The 12,197-nt window shown below is 34.8% G+C and overlaps 2 protein-coding genes across 2 annotated transcripts in view; one reads left to right on the top strand and one right to left on the bottom strand.

Moving 5' to 3' along the window:
* Positions 1–12,197, bottom strand: part of Nts (neurotensin) — a 62,230-nt gene that overhangs the window by 44,128 nt on the left and 5,905 nt on the right. The window lies entirely within an intron of this gene.
* Rassf9 (Ras association (RalGDS/AF-6) domain family (N-terminal) member 9) overlaps positions 2,818–12,197 on the top strand; it is a 34,224-nt gene continuing 24,844 nt past the window's right edge. The window contains exon 1 of the mRNA XM_005374413.2: positions 2,818–3,154. Within this exon, the coding sequence (XP_005374470.1) occupies positions 3,108–3,154 (47 nt within the window). The 5' untranslated portion in view covers positions 2,818–3,107. The remainder of the gene's footprint in view (positions 3,155–12,197) is intronic.

Raw genomic sequence — 12,197 nt, 5'->3', positions numbered from 1 at the left:
TTATAATTCATCCAATATTAATAAATTGATTATATCCAATTAATAAAAAATAATAATAAATTAATAATTCATCCAATATTAATAAATTGATTACATCCAATGTAATCAATTTATTAATATTGGATGTAAGACTTTTAATGAATCTAATTATTTCATTGGGGGAAACTTCTTACAAAAAACCTTAGATAAAAGTTTTAAAAGGTTTGAATATTTAGAAAGATATTGCTGAACATAGCCAAATTCATTTCCAAGAATGATATGTCAAATTATACCTGTCAGACACAGTATTATTCCCTAGCTGTCATACTGACAGAGATGAGCATAATCTTCTAAAAAATTAATCCATCTGATAGATTCAAAATAAAATCTTATTTCAATTTAGCTTTATCATTTATAGTGACTAGTGAGTATAATATTTTATAGCATGCTTTGTTATCTGCTTTTAAAGTAGCCATTTGCTTATTTTTCTATTTAAATGTTAATGTTCACACATTATTTCTTTTAGTTTTTAATATCTGAGGGACAATAAACTTTTCTGTTTTTGCTCAGCCTTATTGAAGCATAATATATATATATAATAAAGTTGCATATATTTAATTTATACAAACCTTGTTTGTTTAACTCTTACACATCAAAGAGCTCGTCTTGAAATATATTAATAGGACATTTTATATGAGGGAATTACAACATCCTAAATAAGACTCATCTGTGATAACTTGAAATTCAACCTAAGATTATGCTAATAAAGATGTAATGTTGTTTCCTTTCTCCATTAAAAGTATTTTATTAAAAATGCAACATACCTGCATATATAATTAATGTTAATATGAGTAGAGTACTGAAACTATAGGAAAGTCAGGGTTACTTGAAAAGACAATATTCTTTGCAAGTTGACTGTAACTTTATTAACAAGAAATAGTTTAGCTTTAGGGGATAATATTTGAATTATTTAGAGTAACTGGGCAAATTTCCATAATAGTTCAAATCATTTTGTGCATGTGGGTGTAAGTGGGTGTTGAGCTAGTAAAATAAAATCAAGATCAGAAAAAGAAGTAATACAATTATGTAGTTTTTGTTTCATGTACATCATGCAAAGTGTATAAAGGGTGTATGTTTGTTTATTGATTTCCTTATAGGTTTACCAATATGTGCCATTTCTCTGTTTGTTATTGTAAAGGTTTTCTCTGGTACCATTGACCATGGACTCTTTTGAAGTGGATCTGTATTCTTGAATTATATTATCCCTCAAGAATATAAAAATGTCAAGCAGGGCATGGTGGTGCACGTCTGTAACTCCAACACTGGGGAGGCTGAAGCAGGAGGATCATTGTGAGTTCGGGGCCAGCCTGGGCTACAAAGTCAGCTCAAGGGCAGCCTCAACTGCATAGGGAAACCCTGTCTCAAAAAAAGACCAAAAAAAAAAAAAAAAAAAAAAAAAAAAAAAAAAAAAAAAAAAAAAAAAAAAAAGAAAAAGCACATGAAAATGTAATTGGCTCTTGTTATTTTTAAAAATTTATAATTTGAGTATACATGTCACAAGTAACATATAAAATTATAAATAAGAGAATGAATTTTTAAATAATAACAGCACACATATATAGAATATAGAATGAAGAATATAGAATAGACTATGGACTCTAGAATATAGAATATAGACTAGAAAGATCTAGACTCATTATAAGCAGAGAAAACTTAGTTCTCCCGAACTCTGTAGAATTCCGCATGTGGCAATGCCTGTAACCATCTGTACCCCTTCGGGATCCCTGCTTCCTGCTCCTGGGGAGTGGGGGAGCCCTGAGGCCAGTGCTGCCCTTCTTGTGAGGTTTAGGACTCAGAGCCCCCGCAACCTGAAGTGTGCCTCGGTGAACCGCAGCTGTTGGTTTCTTTTCCCTCCTTCCTTGGCTTAGCCACCCAAGTCCAGGACAAGAAGCAGGGCGGGAGGGAGTGGAGAGGGCTTAAGGGGTGTGGGGTTAGGGAACTATCGCTGACCGACTCCACCCTTTCCTAGACCTCTCTTTCAAGGCTCTGTGTCCCGCTGTGCTGCGGCCTCCCGAGCCCTCTTGCACTGCAGGGTGAGAGCTGCCCTGCGACCCGGGGCCTGGTCGCGGCAAGTCCCCATTTCCCAGTGGTGGCCGGGAGCACAGGGCTCCCCTTACTCTGTAGCTCCTGGGGCCCAAAGGCCCGGGGACTGCCGGAGCGTGAGGCAGGGTCCGAGTAATCGCAAACACTGCAGGAATCACAGTCCCACAGAAATCCACAGCCGATTCTGTGCTAATCCTGTGAGCACTCAGCCCTGGAGCCCTTTGGTCGTCAACTTCTGGCAAGGGAGCTTGAGACTGCAGGAGTGGCGTTGAGGAAGCTCTTGATATCAAGAAGTCAGGGGCTGCAAATCCCACGGGTTCCGAGCGGGTCCCCTGGATGCAGTGTCCAGCTCTGCCATTCCTGCACTCCGGGCACCCGGGGCAGGGGATTTCTGAGTCCAATCGGTAGATAAAGGGTTTTGGGCCTTCACTCCTGCTTTCCACGATCGGATTACATTTCACAGTCCGGAGCTGGCTGGGCGGTGGGAGTATTTATTTTTAAACCCTTTATGTGTGTTCGCCTTGTGTGGCTGGGTGTGGAGGGCGGCGTGGGGCGGGGGGGGGCGGGGTGTTCCAAGGAGAGTGAAATTGGGGGGGGGCGGGGTGTTCCAAGGAGAGTGAAATTTCCATCCCATGGGTATTACCATGCCTGTGGGTTGGCAGCTCTTAAAGTTCTAGCTAGTCTGCAAATAACTACAGAGCACAATACAGTCCCCCTCCCTTCCGCTCTGCCCCCCCCCCCTTTTTTTTCTTTCCTGCTCCCGAACGCCTTCTTGGAGGCTGAAGCTGGGCAGGTCTCCAAAGGCTCAGCAGCCACAACAATCCCGCAGTTCAAAGTTAAGCAGCAGTTGCACAACTTCCAGCAACTCTCTCAGCCGGCTACTAATGAGCTGAAAGCCAGGGAGATCTGAGGAGGCCAGGAGCAGCTTCCAACACTCCTCCCTTCAGCAGAGAAATCCAGAGCCTCAGCCCCAGCCCGGGATCACTTTGAGGTACTGGCCTTGTCACTTGCTTGCCGGACGGACTATGGCTCCTTTTGGAAGAAACTTGTTAAAGACTCGGCATAAAAACAGGTAAAGTCAAGTAAGCGCTTGTGGGGAAGTGGGTGATGCTGCTGGTACTCAGCACCTTAGCTATGAAAGTGGTGTTTGGCTGTCCTGTTCGGATGGAAACTGCTTTTGGGGTGCAGAGCCCTGAGGAGTTAAGTTTAGTTAGGTCTCCTAGGAATACTCAGCTGATAAGGGTACTGCTCCAGTTTTGGTAAGAGCAGTAGCCAGCCCAAGGATAGCAAAAAGTAACGAATGATTATTTTATTCCCTTTTCTCTTTGGCGCCATTGGATTTCACAACTGACATCAACTATTTCTCTTTTTGCAACCTGGAATGCGTGAGGGTAATAGAATGGCAAGTTCTACTTGGTTCACACAGCGCTTTAGAATATTATAGGAAGGTTAAACGTTTGCTGAAGGGGTAACTAGAATGTATAGCCTCATACTAGAATGAAACACACAGCTGCTGATACAATCCGGAAACAATGCTTCAGTTCCCCGACAGTGAGGCATTTCTGAAAACTGGAAAGTCCCCAAGGGAAAATATTTTGTGGAGAAACTCTATGATCTCTTTCTTCTAAAGAGCTTCAAGAACTTTAGCTGGTTTTAGACACTGAAAAAAAATTCAAGCAGGTGTCTTTATTACTTTGATTTTATTTGCTACTTTAAGTCTGTGATGCCTGTAGTATGAATACATGTACTTTAAATGAGTTCACGCACACACACACACACATGCACACACAGAGGCACACGCACATTCAGAGATTTTTTTTTCCTGGGCCAGCCTATGTGTTTCAGTCTTATTATTTTCATCTCAAATGTGACAGTTTTATGGCAAAACAGTGAAGATAATTTTAGAGATAGGCTCTTCTTTAGCGTATACGTTTTGGCATAGGGGCTTTTGCACCACTGTTTGCTCAATCTTGCCTGTTTGTACTTGTTATAATTTGCTTAGTGTTAATTTAAAAGGATACAATTACATGGTGGGAAATGATATAATTATTTTAAAAGTGTCTGTATGACATTATAGTGATACAACTTTAAAATCAAATCTCCATGTACTATTTTAGTACAAGTGTCTACTTTAAAATTTCAACCCATTCTGAATACACTGATGATTTAGTTGACTAAATTTCCTTAAAAAACTGAAACAGCAATAATACGTATTATAAACCCCCCAAATCAGTTTTATTTGCTAATAACTTCATAGCACATCATAATAAGGTATTTATGAAATAAATATTTTATTATATGTAACACAATAAAGTTGTTTCACTATCTAAAAAAGTTAAAAATAGGTAACAAAAGTAGGCTTGTGCTTTAATGGTAGCAATTTATTGAAATATGTTCTAGAAAAGACATTTCCTTGAAATTATTTTTGTAAGTGAATTTCCCATAGTACTATTATTATGGTATTTCTTTCCATTTATTTAAATGGCATCAAAATATGTAAAAATTACTGTCAAAAAGCTTATGGTTTTGTAAAATAAATTGTGTTTCTAGCAAAATGTGTATTAAGTTTTTGTTTGTTTTGAATTTCTTAGAGAAACTCAAGAGTCTTGTCATTGGTAGACCAAATGACAGCGCAATAAAACTTTGCATCATGTAACCTGGTGATTTTCTGTTAAAAATGTACATTTTCCACGTTCATTACATTGATTTTGGAACTCTCCCATATATTCTACCCATACAACTAGCTGCCATTCAAGAAAGTGGGTACACACATATTTTACTACGACGTTTCTATGCAAAAAGTGATAGTGAGAAAAAGGAAGACGCTTTATTATGAATGTGTGCATTTTGGCAAAGGTGCTAATAATGAGGGTACCCAGGAGAGGTGCATTAATCATTGATTGCATCTCTCTACAGACTTGTATTTTTCTGACTCAAAATTAAAAAAAAATCATACTACAAAAATGATCAAGAATATAGAATTATGAGTATTTCAAATTAAGTAATTAATGGATTATTTAAACAGATTTAATAGTTCTTTTGGTATTTTGCACTGCTGTATGTGAAGTCTTGTCTTTTCATCATTCAAAGGTAAAACTACATGTGCACATGTGTTATATTACTGAGCTTATACATTTAATTTATCAGGTTCCATATCAATTCAAGTATTCCCACTTCCATAAACAAAAATCAAATTTTTTAAATCAGTGACATTCTTTTATAGATAATATGATTGCTGATAAGACAGTTATCTCACAAGTGAAAGCACTGTGATATAAATATATGGACACTATGAAAGTTTTCTTTCCATTATTTCTTAACTTGGCATAGAAAATGTTACACACACACATAGACACACACTCAGACACATATATATAAAATTTGTTATAGAATACAAAAGAGAAAATTGACTAATATATTAGCAAGCCATATATATATATATATATATATATATTTATTTATTACTTAATGAGAAGAACTACTTGAACACAAATACAGCTTTATCAGCAGAAAGAAAATGCAAATTTCTGAAAGGTATATCAGAGATTTGAGATAATAAAATTTGGATAAATTTTGTTTACTGAACTTTTCTTCTATTCTATGTCTTCTATTATTGTTTACTCTTATTAAGTCACCTGAGACTGACCCCCATGATAGGGTTTAGTAGTTGTTCTCATGGTAGATGGATATTTGAGAGTTGTAGAGATACACAAGATGCAAACAAGAGTTCAAAGATGAAGCGTAAAAACTTTTAGAAAATGCAAACTACAAAGCCTGAAGAAGGCGGGGCTGCAACTGTCTAGACACCATGATGTTTTCATGCCGAGGACAGCACTCTGCATGTTGTGAGCCTGTAATGCAGCAGTTTATTTAATTTTGCAAACTAAAATTATGACTTGCACTTACACGGGAGACATGGTAATTATTTTATTCCCCGTGCATCATGCAATGCAAACTACATATTACATAAAACTGAATATTTTATAAAAGATTGATGCCATCTAAAATGTAAGGGCCATTCAAATAGTTACATAGATTTGGACATGAAAATAATCTTACTTTGCCAGACAATTTATTATAAATTTTAAGAAGCATTTAATTGGAGAAATTTAGGACATAATCTTCAGCAAGTGAAAATGCATGGTCTCAGAATCATTATATTTGAGCATATAAAGTTCTTAAGCTTTGATTTCCAAGTTCCATAGAAGTAAAATCAATGGAGTGAATTTTAATTTATTTGTATTTATGATTAGAGTTAATTTTTTAATACTTTCTGGTGGTTTTAAATGTTTTATTTGAAGGATATAATTTGCAGAAGGCCTTTGGTCTTAGAAAATGGATAGTTTACTTTGGTTCTAGAAAGCTTTGTGACTCAAACCTAAAGGCTGATGGATATCTTGTTAATCAGATTTTGGTTTAACATAAAAAGTAAAAATGGTGGCAAGTGTAGATATTCTTCAACGAATCAGTCAAGTTGCTCAAAATGTTTTCTGACCATCACTTGTTATCCAGTTTTTCTCACATAAAACCTAATGAGTAAAAAATGAGGCACTGATCTATTTTTATTCATGTGAACATTCAGCAAATCAATTTAGATTATCAGCCTTTTTGGGTAATTATATAGGTTTAATCTGCAAATGTGATTGTTTTTATATCTGTAGTAGATTATATTTTCACTATAACAATTGCTTTACAAGTTAATGTATTTAAATAGCAATCAAGAAGATTTTTAAAAGTTTGGAAAACTGGGAGGGAACTGTCAAGCTCTTTAGAACATTTGGCTATGAGAGTTGATTCTTTAATGTCTTAATTAGTAATGTGTGGTGGCAGAGTAATGGTTTAAACTTTTGTCAAATCATGCTAGTGACAGAAAATTAACATAATGAAACATTAACTTATGTATTTGTCAGATATATGAAATTAGAATAGCTCATGTAGGGGATTTGTAAGAGAAAGAATGCTGATTACTAGAAAATTTAATGCAGCTAAAAATAACTGTATAAGTATTTTAAGTATTGTTGAAACTTCTCTTGACTTTTGTATCACCTTATGTTTTTCCTTTGGTTTTTACTAAACTTATGGATATAGGTCTGTCACTATAGCAAGAACCTTCATAATATCAACCTCAAATTCAAAGCTCCCCAAAATGTATTTGCAGTGAATATATTTGATACCACAGTTCTATTGCTTTATACTTGAGACATAAATTTTGCACCAGAATTTGCTTTTGAAGTTTTTAGAATATATTTGGTCTTTTAAAAAAAATTTTATACAAGGTATGTTATATTGCCACCATAAATAAATTACTCGATGACTGCTTCATCAGAAGGGGCAATTAAGTTTTGCAGTTAGGGTAAAAGTTTTTGGCAAGCAGGATGTCTTCTCTTTGCAATTAGAAGTATGATAATTCATGAATTCTTCAAAAGGAGAAATTACCTTTCATATATATCTTGTGTATCCTTCAAATAAAGATTTAAAGTGCTCCTAATACCGGATGAGAACCGCCAGATATTTGAGTATATAAATCTTCATAGTTACCTGGAGTTCCTGAAAGAGACTTCCCTTAAGATATCAAGTAACTTGAATAGCTATTAGTTCAGAGCACACAATCCATTAGGCACAATTACTGGAATCTTTTATTCCTAGCAAAAATATCCCAAGAATATTGGCTTGGATGCAACTGCACTCCAGGCTAGAATTTACTCAAAAAAATCTAAGCCAATTTAAAATATTTTACATAAGAGGTATCAATGCATAGCACATGACACCTGGAGAAGTTCTTAAGTTTATTGTCTGGAAACAAGCTTCACAATGTATAGAGCTGGCTGATAATTTAACTCAGAAAATGTCTTGATTAGCTGGCTGCTTAACTGGGAAATGTTTTGGTATGGTTGGGTATGTCCAGCATGTCTGTTGATAGCTGGAAATAATTCCCCAAATGTAGCTCGTTTTAAAAAATTTGGTTCTGAAAACACAAGTTGAAGAAGGGTTATGAGTTTACCTCTTATATATATGTACCAGTACCTGACAAAGAATCTGCTGTCCTTAGCACATCAACATTCTAAAATGAAACCTCGTGATCTCTCAAAGAGGGAAGTTCAGCATACATCTATTTTCTAGAATTCTTTAAGGTATATTTTCCTAAGAGTTTTAAAAGACACCCAACACAACATTGGCATAAATAACATTATTAACTTTCCTTATTTTAAAAAATAAAAAACCTGTCAAAACAACCAAGAAGACAAAATCAAAACAACACAAAAACAACAAAAATGATACATGACCTCAAGACAAAATGATAGAAATTTACAATGGTTGCTATATTACATATTGTTACCGTCATCAAAGTTGCTCAGTCCATTAGACATAAGAATGTAAGATTTATCTAATAAGCAATGACAGTAACAAGTTAAAAAAATAAAATTAATTAAAAAACGTTGGAAATGATGCAGAGCTTCACTACTATTATTATTGAGACAGGGGCTCACTATATAGTATAGGTTGGTTTTGAACTCACTGTGTGGCCTAGGGTGTTCTGGAACTCAAAGCAACCCTCAGGCTTCAGCCTCCTGAGTATTGAAATTATAAACTTGAGCTACCACACCCAATAAACATTAACTTCTTAAAATTTAATTATTTACTATTTTTGATAGATTGTGATTCCTTTCCTGTGGAACCTAAGGTAAAACTATAACTTCTAGAGAAAGGTTTTTTTGGATATAATTGGAAGTAACTATTAATAAGAATTATTACTCACATAAAAAGTAATTATTTTATTTGAATAAAGTAGTTTGGGGAAATGTTTAGCCTTGAAAGTAATAAGGAAGATATTTCAAGAATAAGAATTATCAGTACAATTGTATAGGTTACATGTGTTGACAAACAAGGAAAACTATCCACAAAGGTTTACATATTCAGGCTGGAACATTCTGTCTTTTTATACATGTAAAGATTTTTTATAAAATCCTCACTAATTATAAGTTCAGTGAAAGCAGGGCATTACATTTCTTATGCTTTGCTAGGTAATCAGTGAGTAGGTGTTGAATAAATATTTGCTGATTGAGTAAAAGAAAGCAGCCTATAATCTCAGTGCATTCCCTGAAGTACATGCATCAGAGTGGTAGCCCTTTGCATTTTTGTTGAGTCAATGCATGGGTGACATAAGGAATGAATCCATAAATGCAAATGTGCTTTTTTTAATATCCCTGTTCTTAATCTCCACTCCTCCTTATGTTCCTCTATGTCAAGTAGATACCAGACGTTATTGAGATTCTGGTTGGAAAAAGTAAAAGAGAGTAACAACAACAAAAAAAGAAGTGCTACTAGCTCTTTTCTAGTGATTCCCTTCCATCCCCTTACGCCCCTTGCATGCAACCATGTAAGTATATGGTTGCTGATAGTGGACAGACCCTACTACAAACTCACTGCTGATTGCGGAGCGATTATTCCTTCTTTTCAAATAAGAGGAAATTGTGCTTGGGAAAAGGTCATGCTCTCACACACAGCAGGAACTTATGGTGCTTTGTCAGGTGAATATTACTAATGAGAAAAAGGGAAAATTGAAAAAATTGGCAGAAAAATATTTTGGCTAAGAGTTCAAGCTGTCTAGAACATACACTTTAGGATGCATCCCAGCTATGTCAATACTAGTTGCATGCCCTAGGCAAATATTTAATCTTTCTAATACAAGACAACAACAACAATAACATGCAAGGGCAAATCCAAATTTAACAATGTATGTGTGTAGAGAGGATGCTATAGGTAAAATAAAACTAAAGTATCAATTTTAAAACTTACTAAATTTATTCTGAGGCCTTCCAAGTGAAAATGACAGAGTCATACATGTAAATTTCATTAACTTCAGGGGAAATCCTATCAACATTTCTTCTTAACACTATATGCTATGCTGTATTCTAAATAAACTCATGTAATACTTAACATACTGCTGCAAAGAAAGTACTATTATTTTTCTTATCCTACATAGGAGGCAACTAAGACATAGAGCAGTGCAGTATTAATAAGTAGTAAAAACAGGAGTCAAATCCATGCTCTAAACCATTTTATAGGACTTCGTTTTATCATCCTGAAAATAGTTAATCTTAATCTACAAAATATTTGATTGAGTCTGATGATGTATGAAAGCCTTAGTGGAATTCTAGGAGATAACAAAAGCTCACCAAAAATACCTTCATTTTTTAGGCCTACTAGGTGACAAATATTATATGATATATCTAACAATTTAAAACTAAAATGAGTGCAATATTTTGTGTTTTGAACTCCTAACCTTCACTCAAATTTCTGTATCACCACTGATGTGATCAGCCCACATATAGAAAGACAGACTATAAAGCTTGAGTATAACTAGAAATGATGCTACCTATATTCTGACCTACATTTCAGTTTTGATGAAGTACCTGTATTCCAACATCTTGTTATTCTGATATCTTTTTGAGCCACATTATGAGATTATTAACAATTTTGCCATAAATAGCATAATGCATAACACAACCTAGATTAAATAGATTAGATTAAATAGATTAAATTTCCTTATTTGTTTTTGGAATGATTTTAATTAAAAGAAAGGACATATAATGAAAATATATTAGTTTTATCCTTATCTTATAAATAGAGCACTCATTAAAGTCCCTTTCTTGTGAAAATTCTATGATTTTAAAATATTGTTTGCAGAGTAGAAATTAATTTTATTTTACTTTTGTTGAGTTTTTGAAGATAACTTTAAAAAACAGAAATTACAAGCACGAAAGTTTTGTAACTTTATTTTACCTAAAACATTATCCAGTGACACGTAATTTCCACCTAAAAAGATAGCATTATGATCAAAGTTAAATATGTTTATTTTCACTTATAAAATGATACAGTAGTTTAAAAATTATAATATATAAAATTTGTGCAAAACTCTAGGCTTATCAACACAGATATGTCAAAGTTATGAGAAATTAAAATACTATTTTTTTTAGGGCTGAAAAACTATATTTGTCACTGTATCAGGCATGCAAAGACACAACCCCATTCCCAAGAGATTAAATTCCTAATTGGAGAAAATAGCACTATAGTTAAATAGGCCATGCATGAACTTTATTAGAAAAATCACTCTCCCATGGGAAACTATCTTTGACAGTGCAAAGAAAATCATAGTCTTTATAACACAATTGAGAAAATGAGAGTATAATCTCTTGGTTCCTCTGTAGAATAGGTGCTCAGAAAGTGTTGATAATTGACTCTAAGTAGAAGTAAAGGAGGAGTAAATAGAGGTGAGAGAACACAAGAGGAGAATCACCACAATTAGGTAGCATTTATTAGACTCCCACACGTGACAGGCTTGGACAAGACAAGGGAACACAATAAGATGTAGGAAAAGATGTGGGAGGCGACTGAATCACAGAAAGCTAAGGCTGCCTCGGATGGGATAATCAAAAGGGAAGAACTGAGGAATCAGATAATGATATGGTCTGTTTGGCCGAAATCTGTGACCATGGATAGACTAGTGGGAAACAACATTTTACAGCTTAGATTACAACAGACGTGTTTAGGAAAAAGTCAAGGATGTGTTTATGCAACACTTAAAGTCATCTGTATTTAATTACTGGTCCGTGTATTAGATTATGGAATTGAGTTATTCCATAATTACTGGTCAGTGTATTAGATTATGGAACTGAGTTATTCTTCTATTTTATAGCTCTTACATTTTAAGTTCACTTAATGTGGACAATGATCCAACCTTGGCAAGTTTTCATACTCACTAGTTACGGGGTGTGATTAATGGAACCTTTGTGTCTAAAACCTATTAAATACCATGGTGAATGTTTTTTATTCTCAAGCAATGATTGGGATGTTTTACAGACACCTCTGATATCTTTTGTTTCTCTAGTGCTGCTATGTACTCTGATGTTTTTCAGTGCCACTAGAGTTCCCTGAAATTACAGTTAACTGAGGAAACTTTGCATTCAGTAAGAGAGCATTTGCTTTCAAAGACCACAGTCTTTCAGAGTAGAGATAACTATCTTTAGCCCTGCAAACAAGACCTCACATTTGCCTAGAAGATATGAGAGATGCTGTTGAAAAACTGTGGCTAGTCCCATGGAGAAGACCTATAG

The sequence above is a fragment of the Chinchilla lanigera genome, unplaced genomic scaffold (genome assembly GCF_000276665.1).
Source record: "Chinchilla lanigera isolate Chin_1 unplaced genomic scaffold, ChiLan1.0 scaffold00004, whole genome shotgun sequence".
In the NCBI taxonomy this organism is placed as follows: domain Eukaryota; kingdom Metazoa; phylum Chordata; class Mammalia; order Rodentia; family Chinchillidae; genus Chinchilla; species Chinchilla lanigera.
This window is presented reverse-complemented; position numbering and strand designations above follow the sequence as displayed.